Raw genomic sequence first — 21,614 nt, 5'->3', positions numbered from 1 at the left:
TCCATTCCGGAACGATCAGAAAGCCAGCCAAGACCTGGCCCCGGCTGTGTGGACGGGGGCACTAGGCACCCGGCAATTCCAATTAGCAGTCTAATTTTATCTTGGCTTCTGGCCAGAGGGCTTCATCTCGAAGCGCATTGCCAACGCCAGAGCCAACGGTCAAGTGGGTTACGGTGGACTTATCTTGGCCTGCCCCCGAGGTTATGGTCAATTACGTTGGAGGGTCCTTTTCAAGTAAGACAGAATCGGGGGGTGGAATGAAGGCTGGAACCAAGCATGCGTTTTTATCCCGACTGGGAAATGCTTATCAAAATAGTTCTTAGTTATCAAGTGAGCACAAAGTGCCTGGAAATGACGTTCCCAGGGAGGGGAAATGGCCCAGCTGTGCTTTTTTTGGCTTTCTCTCATCTGCTCAACAGGAAAAATATTAATCAATGGAAAAAATGCTCACTTTCTGTTCATTTAACACGTGAGTTTTAGATAGTGTGGGGAACTCATAATACCTAATGTTTTTTATATCACAGTTTTATACCATGGGTTGCAAAGAACTTTTTTTAAAAAATATATTTTATTGATTTTTTACAGAGAAGAAGGGAGAGAGATATAGAGTTAGAAACATCGATGAGAGAGAAACATCGATCAGCTGCCTCCTGCACACCTCCTACTGGGGATGTGCCCGCAACCCAGGTACATGCCCTTGATCGGAATCGAACCTGGGACCCTTCAGTCCGCAGGCCGACGCTCTATCCACTGAGCCAAACCGGTTTCGGCTGCAAAGAACTTTTTACACTGGCTTTTACTGTACCCTAGAGATGTGATGTTTTTTGATGGCAAAGCTGAAAACGAAGACGCAGTTCCAGCATGCTCTGCGATCTTACTGTAATGGGGTGTAGTAGTCAAGGCAAGAGGCCCGGTGACCCTCTATAACTTACCACTGAGCAACACCTTCCCCCCATCAACAGGGAAGCAATTCGCAATTCAGTGTTTCTTCATAAAACAAATTAGCAACACTTCTCCAGGGAGATAAAGAATATGTAAGACAGTGGTTCTCACCCTTCTGGCCCTTTAAATACAGTTCCTCATGTTGTGACCCAACCATACAGTTATTTTCGTTGCTGCTTCCTAACTGTCATATTGCTACAGTGATGAATCGTCATGTCAATAGCTGATAGGCAGGATGGTCTTAGGCGACCCCTGTGAAAGGGCTGTTCCACCGCCAAAGGGGTCGCGACCCACAGGTTGAGAACCGCTGCTAAGAGCAGACTCCATGACAGATGGCTGTATTTCCCTATCTCCCTGAGCCTACGTTTTGACCTTGTATTGAAGGACGGCTCATACAACAAAATCCGCGCTTCAGAAGGGTCTAGCTAGCCCGATGCACTTTCACGGCACGAGGAGACTCGTGTAACGCTCTCCATGCTTCTCTCCAAGGTGATGAGGCTCCGCAAGCTGGCCCAGCAGATTGCCAACTGCAAACAGTGCATCGAGCGCTCGGCATCCCTCATCTCCCAAGCCGAGCACTCGCTGAAGGAGAATGACCACGCGCGGTTCCTGCAGACGGCGAAGAATATCACCGAGAGGTGAGTGCGGGGCCGCTGGGAAGGCAGCTGCTGAGCTGCTGTGTCTCGGGTGTGATTGGTTGGCCTTGCCCTCGCCTTGCTTTTGTTTTCATTTTCAAGGCTGAGTAGGGACAGAATAGACGCTTTGAGTTGCTTTGTCCCCACTGAAGATGCTTCCCTTTGACATGTCGGGGACTTTTCAGTAGCAGCCTGGAGTTCAGGGCCTTTGAAATAAGAGGCCACCAGTTCGAAAGAATAAAATCGGCCTGCTTTTGAAGCGGGGGAACTTATGAGGGCACAAAAACAGCACGCATTGTGACTCTCAGGCCTGATCTTATCATGCTCTTGATAGTAAAGAATCAGGAAGAAGGAAAAAACATAAAAGGGAATCTTTTCTTCCATTTCAAGGCTCATCTACTGAAGAAAAATGGGCCAGGTGTTGTTCTCTGTTAGGCCTGTTCTATTTGGTTGAGAAGTTTCACCTCCTGAAAAGGTCAAGGCCAACTCACATGGGAGAGGAAGGACCAAACTGTCAACCTCATACCTCCCGCTTTTAAAATACACTTTATTCCAGGACAGGAAACATAAAAATGATATCACGTGACTGTTTAGTGGGCAGTAAACCTGGAGTGGTCAGTGCTCCGTCAGTGCGTGTACTTGATCGGCATAAACATTACTGACCTTCACCGGTGCCAACACCTATAGCCATCCCAGTGGAGCCCAAGCAAAGCACCGAACACCACCTTAGCGACATCTCCATAACCAGTGCAGATGGCCTGGACCTTTTATTCATTCTAATTTTCACAGTCAACTGCCCTGCCCCTTAGACAAAACAATCGAATCCTGTTGCTAGAAGACGCCAGACAGCTCCTTCATGCTGGTCTTTCTCCCCGAGCGGGAGTCTGCAAGCTTTTTCTGTAAAGGACCAGAGAGTAAATACTTTCAGCTATGCTGATTATAAGGTCTCGGTCACACCTACTTAACTCTGCCGCTGTAGCTCGACAACAGCCTATATAGGTAATATGGAAATGAATGGGCGTGGCTGTGTTCCAATAAACCATTTAAAAAACGGGGGATGGGGGGTAATATGGGGATAAGGACACATATGTAATAACTTAATAAAAAATTAAAAACAAAAACAGGCTAAATTCGGCCCACAGGCTGTACTTTGCCAACCCCTTGTCCAGGAAAAAAAAAAAAATCACCATCTTAGGCCTTGAATTTCTTCAAGGAAGGAGAAAGAAAACTATTTATTAAATGCTTGCTTGTGTTGGACACTGTGCTAATTCTCAAAATATCACATAAAGGTAGGCACGGATATTTTCATTTTCATTTTCACCATTCTTTCAATGAGAGTAATGTACAGGGTTTTTACAAGTTTGGTGTAGTATACAGCCGACTTCATTGTGTTATTTCTTAAATTTCCTTCTCCGACTGGTTGGATAGTTTTCTCTTCCAAAGTATGTGGCTAAGAGCTGATTCTCATCCCTCTTATATCCGTAAAATGATCTCCTTTCTTCTGTCAGAGAAGCCAGTTCCTTCCTCATGACTTCTAAGTTCCAAGTGTTTAATTGTGTTCGTTGTTCTCATCTGAACTATATCTGATTGCTTCATATTCATCTGAAAATTAAAAACTGCACGCAGCACAAGTACTCATGTACCCAGGACACTCTCCTAGACAAGCGAGTACACTTAATCATGCTTTCTAGCTGGGATCCAAGAGTACCTTTCTCCAGCTATAAATCATGAGCTGTCCAGATGAAATGGCTATTGTGAACTGCCTTTCTCATCAACCCCTAAAAATTAGATGAAGTATAATGGAAAAAGTCTCACATAGCGAGGGGAGAGAATAATGACCCCATAATAGTGACGATAGAACATTCTGAAAGAAGACCTGCGTTTGAAGTACAGCACAAGCACATATGCGGTTCCATTCAGCTCTGCCTCTATCAGTCCACACTCATCAAGAACAGAAACATGGCCGATTTCCCTTTCTACAAATGGGTTGTATATTATATTCTCAAGCCACGCTAATGTACAATTCTTGGTGTGATTATGGACTTTTGTAAAATTATGTTAAATAAGCAAAACTATTCACTAAATCCAGGCATAAGGAAGTTGGCCTCCTACTTATGAGAAATCTAAACCAGTGGTCAGCAAACCGCGGCTCGCTACCCACATGCGGCGATTTGGCCCCTTGAGTGTGGCTCTTCCACAAAATACCACGTGTGGGCACGCACGTACAGTGTGATTGAACTTTGTGGCCCATGCGCAGAAGTCGGTATTTTGTGGAAAAGCCACACTCAAGGGGCCAAAGAGTCGCATGTGGCTCATTGGTCTAAACCACCATCAAGTTTGAATACATAGTGCCTGTAAACACGTGCCAGGAGTCTTTGTCCCTCTATTTCTTCTCTCTCTCTCTCTCTCTCTCTCTCTCTCTCTCTCTCTCTCTCTCTCTCTTGTTGATCAATTCCTGAGCCTTTTTCTTTTTCCAGCAACTGGAATGCAGTAAAAGGGCACTGGGCTTAGACTAGGAGTTGGGAAACCTGGGTTCAAATGCCAGCATTGCCACTTCATAACTGATTCTTCGCGTTCATTCATAAGTTATTTCTCCTCAGAAAATTGGGCTCATGGAAGCTCTCTCTATCAGTAGCTGCGATAACGTTGATGACGACACATATGTAAGAACAAACCTTAAGCATCATATATTTTCCATAATGTTGATTGGATTGATGTTTTCAGGTTTCAGTATGTCAGTACAACTCTTCCTGGCATGTCTTTTTTTAAAAATATATTTTATTGATTTTTTACAGAGAGAAAGGGAGAGGGATAGAGAGTTAGAAACATCGATGAGAGAGAAACATCCATCAGTTGCCTCTTGCACACTCCCTACTGGGTATGTGCCCACAACCAAGGTACGTGCCCTTGACCAGAATCAAACCTGGGACCCTTCAGTCCGCAGGCCGACGCTCTATCCACTGAGCCACACCAGTCAGGGCCCTTGCATGTCTTTACTTCAGTGCTGGTCTCTGTCTAACTGTCTCTGTTCTTCAGCACTGAAGTTCTTCTCTAGGATGTGACTTCTGGGTTCTCTGCCTTGCACTGTATCTGCCTTGGGCTGTAGCGCCTATATGCTTCTAAATCATCTTTATTTTTCTATTGAACGGTAGAAAGTCCAGAACAAACTTTTAATGCTGCAGGCCTTCCTAAAGTTAAACTTGGATGCGATTTTTCTTCATTGTCAAATCACTAAAGCTAGATTCTCCTACAAGCTAAATCACACTGTGAAAGTTTTTCAATTCAGAAACATCAATAAAAGAGAGCGAGGGGGGCCTCAAGCTTTACATTGTAGGCGATGCATGTGCTTTGGAATCAAGTGCTTGGCTCTGTGCTATTGCTTAGGACCGTGGTCAGCAAACCGTGGCTCGCGAGCCACATGAGGCTCTTTGGCGCCTTGAGTGTGGCTCTTCCACAAAATACCACGTGCGGGCGCGCACGTACAGTGCGATTGAAACTTCGTGGCCCATGCGCAGAAGTCGGTGTTTTGTGAAAGAGCCACACTGAAGGGGGCCAAAGAGCCGCATGTGGCTCGGGAGCCGTGGTTTGCCGACCACTGGCTTAGTAGAGCTTATGGATAATATTGGGCTGCTCCTTAACACTTGCGAGCACTTCTGCTCCTAAGTTCCCGATGGGCAGGACCTGCAGCCATCTTGTTTTCACCACTGTAGCCCCAGCGCATAGCCAGCTGCCTGACATGAATAAATGAGTGAACAAATCTCTGAAATAGGACCGATGACTCCTACCGAACATGGCTGTTGGAGGGAGACAATGAAATCATGTATGTAGTCCAGCTCCTGTCACAAGATGTCCGTGCAACCAGTGCACATTCTCCTCCTTCCCCCTCATGCTGTGGATGCCAGTGGACGGTGTCATATACCATATTCTCAAGCTACACTAATGTAAAGGTCTTTGGTGTGATGGTATATGTATCATTATAAAATTACATTAAATAAGCAAAACTCTTCACTAAATCCAAGCAAAGAAAAGTTGATCTACTACTTATAAGAAATCTAAAATTAAAACTACTCTTCATCCGGCCCGAGTGGCTTAGTTGGTTGAGCATCATCCTGTGCACCAAAAGGTTGCTGGTTCGATTCCCAGCCAGGGCACATACCTGGGTCTCAGGTTCAATTCTCTCTCTCTCTCTCTCTCTCTCTCTCTCTCTCTCTCTCTCTCTCTCTCTCTCTCTCTCCCTCCCTCTCTAAGCATGTCCTCAGTGAGGATTAAAAAAATAAAATAAAAAGCCACTCTTAGTAGCAAATTATCTGCATGAAGAGTATGGTAAAAAGAAAGTTCCCTCTGAGCAGTATGCATTTTTTCAGGGTTCTTAGGAGGGGCCCAACTCCAGAAGGTGATCTCTTTGTCCCTCACCAGCACAGGCAGTTCCAAGATCCATCAGACTTTCCCAGAATACAATGCCAAGAACTCCAGCTGTCAGCTCTGGGGAGATGCACTTGAGTATAAGAATCAGAGCACATCTGATGAATGGTTTTTTGTTTTGTTTTTGTTTTTTAAATCCTCACCCGAGGATATTTTTCCACTGATTTTTAGAGAGAGTGGAAGAGAGAGGGAAATACAGAGAAAAACATTGATGTGAGAGAGACACATCGATTGGTTGCCTCCTGCATATTCCCTGACCAGGGCCTGGGCCAGGGAGGAGCCTGCAGCCGCGGTATGTGCCCTTGACCGGAATCGAACCTGGGACCCTTGCGTCTGCAGGCTGATGCTCTATCCACTGAGCCAAACCGGCTAGGGCTAGTGCATGGTTTTTGAAGTGTGTTCTGCAGGGTGTTAATTGGCATTAAAACACCAAGGTCGAGGAGCCAAATGCATTTGGGAAATCCTGAGCTGACCAAAGTAGGCTGTGTTCGGTTTCTGAGACCTCATCAGGTTTTCCCACGGTAATGTGCCTTGTGGACTGCCCACCTGAGAGAGGCACAGTTAAGCGCCGTTGGCAGGGGTTGGGCAAGGAGGTGGGGATATTAGGCAGGAAGGGTAGAGCGTCTTCCCCTGACACTGGCTGTTTGGCAGAAACCTGTGAGCAGTGTAGCTCTCGACATATCCACCTTCCGGAAAAGTAGCCCCATGTGGCTGCTAGCAACTGAGTGTCATGGAGATTAGGGGCATCGGAGTAGTCAGAAACAGGGAGTAATGCGCAGCCCCCCCTATTAAGCATCAAGCTGTGACACTGCCCTCATTTGCCCCGATACGTTAAAAGCTTAGTGCACATACCCACAAGCATGCACACACATGCACTCACATACGTGCGTGCACACACACACACACACACACACACAGTCGTGAGTGTAAAAGGGAGGAATTGAGAAAGTGGCATACACTGATGGCCCAGGTGGATTTTGGCAACTTATCTGAAAGGCCAGAAGATGGGCAACAAGGATTTGGGGAATAAAAACACAGCCTAAAATGTTGAAATTGGCAGAGCTCCCCTTGGCCGTCACTCCAATTAAGAATTTGAAATTGTAGCCAAAGATAAATATCTTGCCTTCCATAAAAAAATGTGTTGGTGTTAAAAGCTGCAGGAGTCTCCAAAGAGCCTTGCTGTCAGTCTTTGCCTCCCAGGCTTAGGAACTTCCAGCCTTTCCATTCCCACTCCCCAAAGTTCCCGCCATCCACATGGCAGGCATTTTTATCAGTGTCGCTGGACCAAAGCATGTTTTATTTCATTGCGTGTGGCCCCTAGAACCAGCAGGAGCTTAGGAATGAAATCTATTTTGGATGAGCCTAAACAGAGGCTTCTGCCACTGGACAGAAAAAGTGCCAAAGCAAGATTACCTGTTGAGAGCAATTGAGATCCTCTAACCCAGCGGTTCTCAACCTGTGGGTCGCGGCCCTTTTGGGGGTCGATCAACCCTTTCACAGGGGTCGCCTAAGACCATCCTGCAGATCAGATATTGAGATGACGATTCAGAACAGTAGCAACATGACAGTGATGAAGTAGCAACGAAAATAATTTTATGGTTGGGGCACAACATGAGGAGCTGTATTTAAAGGGCCAGAAGGTTGAGAACCACTGCTAACCTGTTGAGCACAAGATCTGTGTTACATGTGTATGTCAGGGAAACGCAATAGAAAATCAGGCACTTGTTTCATAATAACTCATTGCAATTCTCCCTACTGGACATCGTGACACAGAATCAATTGGGGTTTCACTTTGAAATTTCTATTGGAGGAGTTCAGTGGGCACTATAGCATTTCTTTGTCTTCATTTATTTTTCAGTTAGAGTTTACATTCAGTATTATGTTGTATTAGTTTCAGGTGTAGAGCATTTCTTTTTTCCCCAAAAAAAAATTATTGATTTCAGAGAGGAAGGGAGGCACAGAGAGAGAGAGAGAGAAACATTAATATTGAGAGAGAATCATTGATCATCTGCCTCCTGTACACCCCCATTGGGTATTGAGCCTGCAACCAGGCATGTGACCTTGGCCAGAATCAAACCCGGGACCCTTCATCCGCAGGCTGATGCTCTATCCACTGAGCAAACCAGCTAGGGCTAGAGCATTTCTTTTAACTTTTCTGCATTGTTGCAAATTCTTTGGGCTCTTCAGTACATGGCATCCTTTCGGGCTTAGTAAGTATTTGCTGAAAAACACTAGGATCTCTCTGAGTTTTAAGGAGTTTTTGTGTTTACGGGTCATAAGGAAAACATTTTTAAAAATTATTTTTATTGATTTATTTAGCGAGGGCGAGAGAGAAACATCTATGTGCGAGCACAACATTGGCTGCCTCCTGCTTGCCTCCTACTAGAAATCGAACCCGCAACCCTACTACGCACGGGCTGGCACCCAATCAACCGAGCCACAACAGCCAGGGCAGGAAGGCATTTTTTAAATACAGTTTGACCATATCCCTTTATTCATTAGTTTACATTAGCAGTTATGACCATATCCCTTTACTCATTAGTTTACATTAGCAGTTATTAGTCACAATAATTAGTCCAATTCCCTTGGGTGCGATATTTAGCAAACAAAATCACAACTGTTATTCACTGCTTCTTGGCAAAAGGGTAAGTAAGGTGGTGAGTGTAGATTCTCCACTCTCACTCATGCACTTATAAAGGGTGTCCCAAAATTCACGCAAGAAGTAATTTTGATAGAAAACACAGGTTTATAATTAAAAATTGTAAATTGTTTATTGATTCATAAAGTATCCAATCTAGGGTTATGTATGGAATAGCACCTCACGTAAATGGCCTCCATTCCTTTGCTGGCACAGACACAAAGCCGTGGTCTTCATTGGTCTTCCTTGTCCCTGCTCCTGGGCCAGCATTGGTACTTGGTCATGCTTATCAAATTGAAGGGACTGACATCAAAGGGCAACAGATACTAGAATCTGATTCAATAAACCAAGTAAAATTGGGCTTTTATTTGTTGTTGTTGTTGTTGTTAATGCTCACGCAAAATTCAAATCTTGCGTGAATTTTGGGACACCCTTTAGCTCTTCTTTCAGATCCCAATGTCATTCTGACGATTTTTCCTCTACTTCTCTCTCACTACAGTGCTGAAAATGTGCCGGCGCATGTGAGCATTTCACAGGTGTAAATTGTTTTTATGGAGGTGAAATTCACATAACAGAATTAACCATGTTTACATATGCAGTTCAGTGGTATCTAGTCCATTCACAGTGCTCTACAATTACTACCTCTAATCAAGTTCCAAAATATTTTCATCGCCCCATAACTGCGGCCCCTTGAGTATGGCTCTTCCACCAAGTACCATGTGCGGGCGCGCACATATAGTGCGATTGAAACTTCGTGGCCACACTCAAGGGGCCAAAGAGCCGCATGTGGCTCTCGAGCCGCAGTTTGCTGACCACTGCTCCATAGCCATGAGCAGTCACTCTACATTGCTGCCTTGCCCCGGCCCCTGGCAACCACCAGCCTACTTTTTATCTCTGTGGGTTTGCCAGTTGTGAACATTGATACTTACCTGTACCTTGCTGTAGGGCAGCGGTTCTCAACCTGTGGGTCGCGACCCCTTTGGGGGCCGAACGACCCTTTCACAGGGGTCACCTGAGACCATCGGAAAACACATCTATAATTACATATTGTTTTTGTGATGAATCAATATGCTTTCATGATGTTCCATTTGTAACCATGACATTGGGGGTCACCACAACATGAGGAACTGTATGAAAGGGCCGCGGCATGAGGAAGGTTGAGAACCGCTGCTGTAGGGTTTATAAATGAGAAGTCTAACCTGCAGCCCTAAGTGAAGAGGAGAAGCAGTGCGTCCACTCAGGGCGTCTGTGAGAAAGCTCGTAAATATTTTCCATGCCATCTGCTGGGAGTATGGTGCCAGAAAATGAATACAAGGAGAATGAAAATGAGCCAGACGAAAACTCCTTTTTTAATGTTTATTTTAGAGAGAGGCTAGCTATTGATTAAACTCATCCAATATCTGGAAACATTCTTTTTTCATCTTTACTTTGCCTTTTATGCAGTTTGAAATTTTGGAGACTCCTCTTTGAAGTGGAGCAGGGTCGAGTCTGAAAGGAACAAACAGTTTCCCAGGCAGATGTGTGAAGAAATGCCTGCAGCTATGTGCTTCTCACTGGGGTTAGATGTGATGGGGCCAGGCTGTTAAATACACAGCAACATGAAATATGAATATTCTTTCTCCTCCATGGGGAATTTTCCCCCCCTCAATAGTAAAAAGGAATAGGGAAGCCATTTCCGGTTCCCCTGCCTTTTCTTTAAGCTCAAGTTCATTTGTATTGTGTCTCTGTATTATGCTGGTTCCATGAATCTTTTTAAGGCTCAGGTGTAAAACAGCACTATTTTTAAATTACATTTCTTTTCTGTGATTTTTTAAAATTGTATGTCAGTATAGCGAAAGCCATCTTAACATTGCTAAAAAGTTGTTTTGTTTAAATTACAGAGTCTCCATGGCAACTGCATCTTCCCAGGTTCTAATTCCTGAAATCAACCTTAATGACACATTTGACACCTTTGCCTTAGATTTTTCCCGAGAGAAGAAATTGCTAGAATGTCTGGATTACCTTACAGGTACTGTATTTGTGGGTGGTGGTTGTTGTTTTATATTGTGTATATTCATGATACCACACTTTGCCACCAGGTCAGTTCCCTAAAAACCAGGGATACATGTAGGCTCCTGATTGAGGAATGGAGTCTAATAATCCCAGAAACAATTTCGGGCACTCTTTTATTCTCAATGAAAATGACATAGTCCGAGACTAATTGAGGATACAGGAAAAAAGAGAATCTCCATCATTAAAAGCATACTTACACCATTCCCTTCACTCTTAGAGCATTGGTAAGGCAAATGATAGCCTTGTTGCTCATCAAAGTGATACGTAGGGAAACGTAGCTATTTTCCATTTCATGGCAGCAGGGCACCTGTCTCTTACAGTCCGTTGGCAGAGGAAAAAATGAAAGCTAACTTCGATAGCTAACATCACCCTGCCCCAACCCTTCGTATTCACAGCCCTGTCTAATCTTTGTAACATCAAATGGAGGTAGGGCATTATAACCCTCATTTTGCAATGGTGGAGGTCATCCATCTTGCTGGAGGTCAGATAGCTAGGCAATAGCAGAAGCAGGTTTTGGCTTGGGTCTGTTCAGACTCCCAAGCCCTCTGCTCTTTCTAGTAAAAGACTAAATTTCATCTTGGCCAAGGTCACCACGACAAACAGTTCCCCAAATCACGTTCGAATTCCTCGTGCCCTGTTTCAATCCTGTGCTTTCTGATAAGCATGATATTGGGAAGTCCAGCTTAAAAACCCAAAGCAACAACAAGAAAAAAAAAAACCTCAGGCGAGTCCTATTCCTAACCATGCTTCCAAATTTTTCTGTGCTGTTAACCTCTAAAGTGGGAGCTGAAAACACTGGCTGGGAGAATGTGGACTGTTTAGATGACCTTGTTTGTGTTAGCGGAAGCCACCCATGCTTGTGGCTGCAGGAAGGCTCGGTGGATCTAGTGAAGCCAGATGTGCACTGTGCTCAGGCTGTGCAGCCCCCTGGGGACCACATCCCTAACTCGGCGCGGCGGCAGCATCTCCACTCCAAAGCCATGTGTGCGTGTTTACGGGAAGGCGGAGGAGAGGGGAAGCTTTGTGTGGCGTTGGTTTTTACAGTCTGCACAGAAAGCGAGGAGTTCCGTATTCAAGGAGCGTTGTACCCAGAAGATCAGTTTTTTTCTTTGCAAGGACCCGAGGTGCTGCTTTCAGGCTTTCTGCATTTACAAGGGAGACAAGTCAGCCCACCAACTTTGTCTCATGTCATTCTTCTTTCAAACCATATCACTCCTACTAAGGAAAGAAATCAACTCACAGAGCATTTATCAGGCAGAGCCAAACTTGATTTCAAGTATTTATGAATGTAATGCTGTCCTTTTTTAACCTTTTATCGCTGAGATGTATCTAAACTAACACTATCTCCTGGCACAGCGGTTCTCAACCTGTGGGTCGTGACCCCTTTGGTGGTTGAACGACCCTTTCACAGGGGTCGCCTGAGACCATCCTGCAGATCAGATATTTACATGATGATTCAGAACAGTAGCAACATGACAGTTATGAAGTAGCAACGAAAATAATTTGATGGTTGGGTCACAACATGAGGAACTGTATTTAAAGGGCCAGAAGGTTGAGAACCACTGTCCTAGCACTTTATGCGATGAGAAAAACATTATCTGTACTTTCCAGTATGGTAGCTGCTAGCCACATGGGGCTGTGGAAAACTTGAAATGTGGATAGTGAGTTTTTACTTTTATTTAATATTATTAAATTTAATTGAAATTTAAGAGCCATGTGTAGTTTGTGGCTAATGTATTAGACAGCCCAGGTCTAGTTAAAATTCTCTTTTGGTTTTTATATCATTTAGCAATGAGTGTAGTTGCAACAGAAAATCCAATTAACGGTGACTAGAGCCATCAAAGAGTGTTCATATCATGAAGCAGGGGGACAGAGGCAGGTGCTCTAAGGCTGGGCAGGGTTCAGGGATGACCTCAGACTCCACACTTTCTCTTTTTCTGCTCTGTCACCTTCATTGTGTTGCTTTTGGCCCCATGATCGCAACAGGAGGACTCCACCTCCAAGTATTATGCTCAAGTTAGAGACAAAAAGAGAGGGACAGAGGGGAAATGATGACAAAAACTTCCGTCAGCCAAGAGTGTCTTTGTTTATCAGGAGAACAGAAAGTTTGCTCAGAAGACCCATCTAGCAAATTTCAGCTTGTGTCTTGTGGGCCAGAGCCATGTTGCAAGGTCATGTCCAAAGGCAGAAAAGACTGAAAAAATGTCTGGCTGGGCACATGACCGTTCTGCACAAAATCAGTGTTTTGTTGACAAGAGTGTGTCCTCCCCATTTCTCAATAATTGTTTAATAGTATTTCAGTGATGTCTGCCCATTCTAATCTCTCTGCGAATGCCTAAGTACTGATTAAAGGGGAACTGGGAAAGTAGTTTGCACTGACTAGTAACATGCACATCATATATCATCCCGATGGCTGTTTATGCCAAACTACAGACCATATGGGGTACCTGCTATTATGCCTTCTTAGCTGTCAACCTCAAATACAAATTTGGCCCATTTCTAGACATAACATCAATTCTGGCCATAACACACGATGCTTGGTTGATATTGCCAAGTCCAAATAGTTTATCAGACATTTGTAAGCAGGAAATGAAGTGTTTGTGAAGTATTAGCCCGCCATTTCTTGTGTCCTGTTTATGAGAGAGGCAAGAAAATTCCAGTTCTGGTACCCATGCCATGAATATTGAAATTGGCAGCATGTTCCTGTTCTCATCGACAGTAAATTGGGTATTGACTTCTCAGGACATAGCCATTGGGTTTCTAATCAAAACAGGGTTAGCCTGCCTGACTGTAAAAACAAGATTTTTTCCCCTAGACATGCCTCTAAGTGTTATGTCAAGTTAATAACCCAGAGAGGGGACATTTCCTCCCCGACGGCAGCTACTGCCATGTGTCTCACAGCTACTTGCCCATTTTGGACATAAGTTTTCTTTACATTTAATCATGTATTGCAATGCAGAAGGAACAAATTCTTTCCACAGTGGTTGATGGAGAAATAATTCGATGAACTATTTAGATTGTGGGAAAATAAGTATTTTTCCACTGATTCACGCAGGATGACCCCACAGTAACAGGGACCACATCTGTACTAATAAAAGGGTAATATGCTAATTAGACCAGGCATCTTCCCGACGTCCTTCCAGACAAAGCCACAGTGGCTGGGGCTGAGGCAGAGGCAATTAAGGGCGATCAGGCCTGTAGGGGAGCAGTTAGGGGCATCAGGCCAGCAGGCAGAGGTGGTTAGGGACGATCAGGCAGGCCAGGCAGGAGAGTGGTTAGGAGCCAGCAGTCCTGGATTGTGTGCTCACTACCCAAAGCCAAGTCTTTTCACATCTCTATCCCCTTTTTGCCCACTTCCACCTGCCCCTACCCCCTTTCTCTCTGGCAATCACTACCCTGTTGTCCATGTCTATGTGGCAGATATATTTTTTTAAATCTCTTCACCTAAATATTTCAGGCTGTACAGGACATATGGTTACAACTACTCAACCTTGCTGTTGCACAAAAGCAGCCATAGACAATACATAAATTAATGAGCCTGGCTATGTTCCAATAAAACTTTATTTACAAAACAGGCAGTGGGCCAGATTTGGCCCAAAGCCATCATTTGCCAACCCCTGATGTCAAATATTATTGCCCATGCAAAGCACTCACTGCCTACTCTTTTTCTAGTTTTTGCTCACAAACTCTTCTCATAAAACCAGTTACTGAAATCTATCCAGTAGAAGTCAACTTAAAATCATTATTTTGGTAGGATTTAGACTTCTCTGCTGCAGAATGTGTTTAAGACATAAAACAGCAGCCTTCTCCAGTGATAAAGTTAACCAAATGCCAAAGAATCATGTTTTCCTTGGGGAAGGGAAATGTACTTCTTTGATGGATTGTTAGTCTTGTTCTTAATTTGAAAGATCACCTATAAATGAGAAGAAAATAGGGCCACCTTAATACGTTTTTTTATAAGCCATCAAAACATCTAGTGGAAGAAAATTTTCAAATAATTCTTTGGGTTACCTGTTAAGGGATAACAAACTCCAGTATTTTTCCATTTGGATACAGTTTTAAATATAAAAATGTATTATGGAATTGTACACTTGAAACCTATATAATTTTATTAACCAGCTAGAGGCCTGGTGCACAGATTCATGCACCAGTGGGGTCCCTCGGCCTGGCCTGCAGGGATCAGGCCAAAAACGGCAGTCCAACATCCCCCGAGGGGTCCTGGAGTGCAAGAGGGCACTCTGCAAAGTTGCTGTTGCTCGGCAGCTCCTGCATTGAGCATCTGCCCTCTGGTGGTCATTGTGTGTCATAGCTACCGGCTGGTCAGGCAGTCAGTCGGTTGCTTAGGCATATATATATATATATATATATATATATATATATTACCCCATACGTTCAATAAAAATTAAAAATAATATACTAATAATAGTGGAGTTAGTAGCTACCCTTTCCACAGTAGGCATAATATTTACTTTTTTTAAAAAAATTAAGTTGATTGGGGTGACATAATATTTACTTTTGAACTGAGATTAATCTGCTTTATCAAGTTAGGGAATTCATTTATGTTTTATTACAATTTTTAAAAAATATGTGGCATTACGTAGCTCAGAGGTTGGCAAACTTTGGCTCACAGGCCAAATCTGGTCCTCACTTGTGTATTTTGTTGTTGTTGTTTCTTTCATTTTTTTCCCTCAACTGTTTTTATAAATGATGTTTGACTGGAACATGTCCATGTCCATTTCAATACAAATTGTCTGGCTGCTTTCATAATGCTAAGGCAGAATTAAGTTGTTGCAACAGAGCCCACAAAGCCTAAAATATTTACCATCTAACCCTTTACCAAAAAAATTTACCATCCCTCTAATATAGATGAAACTAGAGGCCTGGTGCACGAAAATTCGTGCACTTGGGGAGGGGGGCGGTCCCTCAGCCTGGCCTGTGCCCTCTTGCAGTCCAGGAGCCCTCGGGGGATGTTCAACTGATGGCTTAGGCCACAGTCTGGCCTCCCTCTGTGGGAGGTGACTGGTAGGTAGATTGGGGGCTGGCTGGCGGCCAGCAAGCGGCCTGCCCTGCCCCCCATTGTCCCGCTGCCACCACCTCCCTCTGCCCGCTGGCACCTGCCTTGGCTGGCCTGGTGCCACCCACTCGCCTGCCCTGCCCCCCCACCAACTGGTCGTTCCACTATTTGGTCTATTTGCATATTACACTTGTATTATATAGGATATCAAAAGTTTATCTTCTTTACTTTTTGTTTAATACTTTTTGTTTTCCTTCATGGATGAGAGAGTATTGTTTGTTTAACCCTTTTCGGTCCAACGTGGAGGCGACTCGACAGACCAGGTGCTAGGAGCAGGTCCAACATTGAGCTGAGGTCTAGTGAGACAGATAACTTCAACATTCAATCCCATCAATTAATTTGGACCAGACTGTTTGAATTCCAAAAATAAAATTGGACCGCAAAGGGTTAACCTCTAAACATGTTTTCAGAATAAATAGAGATAAGTCCATGCTGGCAGGTTGAAGTCACACTACCCATTAAAAATCACACTGATAACAGACCAACCAAATGTTGAGTTGGGGTCAGCATCTCGAGGACAGGAGTCCTGAGGGAGCTATTTAGAAAGGCCCGCTTTGACTGTCAAACATCTCTGAAATGTATCCCAGAGTTGAATGCTTCTCCATTGATGACCATTCTTGATGCCCACAGCTCCCAACCCTCCCACAATTAGAGAAGAGCTCTGCACGGCTTCCTATGACACCATCACTGTTCACTGGACCTCTGATGATGAATTCAGTGTGGTTTCCTATGAGCTCCAGTACACCATATTCACCGGGCAAGCCAACGTTGTCAGTGAGTATCAGACGCCCTACTGATTTCTCTGTCTGGTAACTGTTTTCTGATAAATTCTATTTCTGAACATAAACATCAAGGGAAGATGAGGAAAGAAAGAATGCACAATATTTATTGGCTTGTTTTTCCTAACCAAGAAAATGATAGCGCTAACTCGTACTGTACTAGTAAAAATAACGGGCCAAATAGCGTCGAAAATTTATGATCTCTAGCACACTGCATGGATGAATCTTACGTGGGAAACAAAAGAATATATGCAGCATGATTCCACTTACACATCCATAACTTAAAAATATACAGTTTTGTTTAGAGATGCATGCATACGTGTAAAAACTATAAATAAATGTCAGGATGATGGCTGCCTTTGGGATGGGAGGGGAGTGGCACCATTGGGAAGGAATACATGGGGGATCATGGGGTTAACAGCACTTTCTGGCTATATTCTGGTTATTTCATGGGTATATCATACATTTAATTTGATGTACTTTTCTGAGTGTTATTTCACAATTTTTAAAAAAGGATTTCATAAAATGAACAGCTAAAGAATACCAGCTACCTGGGCCCATTCAGAGGCCAGGGCCATCATTTGAAATGTCGGTAAATGGCCCCCCACCTGGGAAGAATGTCAGACCTTACGTGAAACACAGAGAGGCTCCTCTCTGACTTGGGGCCCATGAGCTATTTGATATCAGGGATAGTTCAATGATCTCACAGAGCAGTAGCTGGCCAGAGAGATGATAATAGAAACACTCCTCCCCACCCACAGAGTTACTTAAATTGACTTGAGTAAATGGCAAAGGGCTAGAAGAATGGACTTTTCAGGGGAGCAAGTTTGAAACTTCTTTAGCAAATAGAAATAGAAATATGTCCAAGTAGAATAAAATAGAAGTAACTTTTCAACCAAGAAATGTTTTGAATAAATCCACATCAGCTGAATGTGCTCTTATTGTATAAACCTATTCTCTCTTTACACTGTTCTTTCCTAGCACAAGTAAGTCTGAGGCATGTGATGCTTAAAATAGAAATTTGATTTAGGATTAGTTAAAAGGGAGATGCCGAAAGACCCCGCTTCTAAAGGACTAAAGTATAAATGACCCATACCAACAAATGGTTCCCCCTGTCTTTCTCATATCCCCCTTTTCCAGCTTCCCCTCCTCAACCCTCTGCCTTTCTGCTCCCTAATTGGCCTGCCTTGGAAGCTTTTATGAAAATGTTACCAGAGATTGTATCAAACATTCATTTAAAAAAGATGAAATTCGAAAGATGGTCAGAAATTCCAAGACAATCAGAAAAGGATAGCATGAAGGTGTGAGAAGAGCATAGACAATGGAGGGGCCCTAGTTGGTTTTGCTCAGTGGATAGAGTGTAGGCCTGTGGACTGAAGGGTCCTGGGTTTGATTCCGATCAAGAGCACCTACCTCAGTTGCAGGCTCCTGGCCCTGGTCCAGGGCATGCTGGAGGCAACCCATTGATGTGTCTCTCTCACATCCGTGTTTCTCTCTGTCTCTCCCTCTCCCTTCCACTCTCTAAAAAACAATGGAAAAATATCCTCAGGTGAGGATTAAAAAAAGAAGAAGAAGAAGAAAGGAAGGAAATGGAGGGATGATTTGTTGCCAAAAGTGAACTTGGAACAGTAAGCATTGTGTCAAAAAAACAGAGTCGGTTCTGTGAAAGCACACAGGGGATTGATAGATGCACCATTTGTTGATGAGCGAATAATGTAACCAGAAAAAGAAACATTTGGAGTCATGTTATACCTAAAGGATGCTTCTTAGCCCACGAAGTAATGTTACAGCTCTCTGAATTTGTTTTTGCTTAATCCAGGAAAAATTACATCAGTTTTCTATTGCTGTGTAAGAAATTTTCCAAAACTTAGCAGCTTAAAATAACACCCATTTATTTCAGTTTCCATGGGTCAGGATTCTGGGCACAGTTTAACTGGCTCCATAAACCTGAAAGCAAGCTATTGGCTGGGCCGCATTGTCATCTGGAGGTCCAATTAAAGAAGAATTCACTTCCTAGCTCCCTCAGGTTGCGGTCAGAATTTATTTCATTCTTGTTGTGGAATTCATGGAAGTTTGCTTCTTCAAAGTCGAGAGCGAGAGCAAGAGCTTTGCTACTTCAACTCTCTCACCTCTAAACCCTTCTTTAAAGAGCTTGATTGATTAGCTTAGCCCTGCCCTGAATATTCTCGATTTGATTAACTTGGAGTCAACGGATTACATCTGCAAACTCCTTTCACCTTTGCCATATAATGTAATATTACTGGAATGATAGATAAGACATTTGTCCTTTGCCATATCTGTTGATTAGAAGCAGGTCATAGGTCATGCCTACCCTCAAGGAGAGAGGATTATACAAAGTCATGAATAATGTGGAGTGGGAGTTATGGAGGCCACACAAGGGCATGTCCACCATAGGTGGTTATATCTCTCCTGAAATTTCTTGGATCAAATGACCATGGGCATTTAGACAGTACATATAGTCTTGGCCTGGACTGATGGGCCTTGTATCGGTTGGTTTTTGCTTAATAGACCAAACCACAGAACCTAAATAGAGTAGAACAATTCATGTTTATTGCTTGTGCATCTGGAATCAGCTGGGGGCAGCTAAAAGGTCCTGCTATTCTTGGTTAGGCTCCCTCGCATGTCAGGCTGATGATGGGAGCAACTCAACTGCTACACAGCTCTCCGCTGCAGCTGAGCTCAAACATGTTCTCCTGGTGATTGCAGAGGTGAAGGTGTAAGGGCAGGCCCCGATTGCACACGTGTTTTCAAGCCCCTGTCTGTGACATGCCATTATCCAAGCAAGCCCATGGATGAGCCCAAACGAAAGGAATATATCTATAGCTCAACCTTCTGGCCCTTTCAATACAGTTCCTCATGTTATGACCCAACCATAAAATTATTTTCGTTGCTACTTCATAACTGTCATGTTGCTACTGTTATGAATCATAATGTAAATATCTGATAGGCAGGATGGTCTTAGGCGACCCCTGTGAAAGGGTCATTCGACCGCCAGAGGGGTCGCGACCCACAGGTTGAGAACCGCTGCTATAGCTTGAAACTAGGAGTTTCTTAGATGGCTAAATGTGACTAACTTGACCTCCATGCTGTTGTCATGGAACATAATACCAAACAAGACATAAATGGAATAGATGAGAAAGGGCTGTGCGTACAGAAATCCAACAACAGCAACACTACTGAGCACCATGAACTCAAGAGTTTTACGCTGGGTGATTCTAGATAAGGGGTTTTATCCCTGGAAACCAGGCACCACAAGGAAATAAATGCAAATGGCTTAATGAAGATTAGGGACCTGCCTTATCTAACCACAGTGCCAGAGAGGCCCATTCTCCCAGGACAGGTGGAAAACAGTGACAGTGCAGGTGCTCATCTAACTGGAGTGCTCTCATCAGCTTGTTGGTATCGGGAATTGTTCATCTCTTTAATGCACATTAAACCAATGCAGTGATGTCCTGATCACAACAGAATCAAACGGCAAAAAAAAAAAGAAAAGAATTTAAGTAAAAGGATTACTGAGAATCAAGCATTTTCAGATTACTTTCTGCTTTAATACAATACATATTTGTAGTGACTGCGGGAGACCTGGATGTGAATTCCATCTTTGGACCTCACTAGCTCTATAATTTGGGGCAAATGATTTAACATCCTCTGAATGTTTTCTCATCTGTAAGAAGAGGTAATGTTTAACCTCACATGGTTAAGATAACAAAAGAAAAGGCCTTAGCTCTATATTTGCCACAATGGTATCACGTAGATATTGAAAGTTATTATTCCTACAAAAATACAGACTATATTCATTCATTATTGCATTTTTAAAGGCTGATATTTCTGTGGTATGATACAGGTCAATAATGTAATTTGCCAGGATTATCTACATGATAGCATTTTACATGATCTTCATGTGAAAGGCCTTCCTTGAATGTTGTTTGACCATCTGCCCTCTCATTTGGAGGAATATCCTTTGCAGATCTTATATTGAATGGCAAGATGTAATGTGGAACATCTGCTCCTTATGCCACTAGGAAATTTTATACTGTCTCTAGTTCATGAATCCTTCACTTGTCAGAATAAATTCTAGTTAATCCCCACAACTGACTTTAATGAAGGATAATTATATGATATCTGTGGGGCTTTTTAATCTTATAAAAAGATCCCCACTAATCAAATTCATACATTCAAATGCAAACTTAATGACATTACTAATTTTTTACTTTTCATAACAGACTCATGATTACAAGTGTTAATGAATTTATTAACACATAGATATGTATTTATTTTTACAATGTTGTCCATGATGTTTATGTAAAACTACTTTGAATGCATCATTTAAAATCTGAAATTAGTGCCTTTTACCAGCAGCCTATTTTTCATTATTAGCAAAAGTCAAGAGATTTGTTTCTTCAATATTTTATGGCAAGTAAGTTATCTGTCTTTAATTTATTTTAGTCATTTTGAAAACAGTCATGAAAGTTATTAAACATGTACTATTTTTATAGAGAGAGAGGAAAAGAATGTTCACTTCTGTCCAATATATTAGACAAAGGATGTTAGAAGCTAGTGTGTGGCCTCTCTGAAGGGTGTCCATATTGCATAATGTTTTATATATAATGTTTTATGGCAAGATGACAGTGTTATACAAGGCTATGAAATCCCCAGTGTCAGTACGATCTTGTAATGAGCAGCATTATGGACATGTTTCTGACTCATTGTGAATGAGAAAAAAATGTACCAAGTTGAAAAACTCAATTCCATTTCATGATGGTTTAATTATCTTCCAAGTCCCATAGTTGTAATACTTCAAGTGGAATTGGAAAAGGTGAATATTGGGTTACCCTGAAAGATGATTGACAGTGAATTTGGAGAAAAGTGAAGTTTCGGTCAGGATGGTTAGTGGGTGTTTCATAAAGCGATGAATAAAACCTGGTCAATAGACCTGACACAGTGGGGTATCGAGTCAGAGAAGTCTGGCGCTTGGCACCATGTGCAGGAAGTTAAGCGGTGCTGGCGCAAGACCAACGCTAGCAACGCAATAATGGTGCACTCCAAGACAT

The 21,614-nt window shown here is 43.1% G+C and overlaps 1 protein-coding gene across 4 annotated transcripts in view; it reads left to right on the top strand.

Moving 5' to 3' along the window:
• The window catches only part of MID1 (midline 1), a gene marked incomplete at both ends in the record, with an annotated part of 110,423 nt that overhangs the window by 76,515 nt on the left and 12,294 nt on the right, over positions 1 to 21,614 (top strand). For 3 of the 4 annotated variants that reach the window (XM_081080922.1, XM_081080921.1, XM_081080920.1), the window contains 3 exons: positions 1,432 to 1,580; positions 10,518 to 10,645; positions 16,394 to 16,537. In XM_081080922.1, coding sequence (XP_080937048.1) covers positions 1,432 to 1,580; positions 10,518 to 10,645; positions 16,394 to 16,537 — 421 coding nt within the window. Of the gene's footprint in view, positions 1 to 1,431; positions 1,581 to 10,517; positions 10,646 to 16,393; positions 16,542 to 21,614 lie in introns of all 4 variants that reach the window. The other variant, XM_081080919.1, reaches the window with a different exon arrangement.

Source organism: Myotis nattereri (genome assembly GCF_964212035.1).
Source record: "Myotis nattereri genome assembly, chromosome: X".
In the NCBI taxonomy this organism is placed as follows: Eukaryota; Metazoa; Chordata; class Mammalia; order Chiroptera; family Vespertilionidae; genus Myotis; species Myotis nattereri.
The sequence above is the reverse complement of the archived record's forward strand: the minus strand, read 5'-3'. Positions and strand labels throughout refer to the sequence as shown.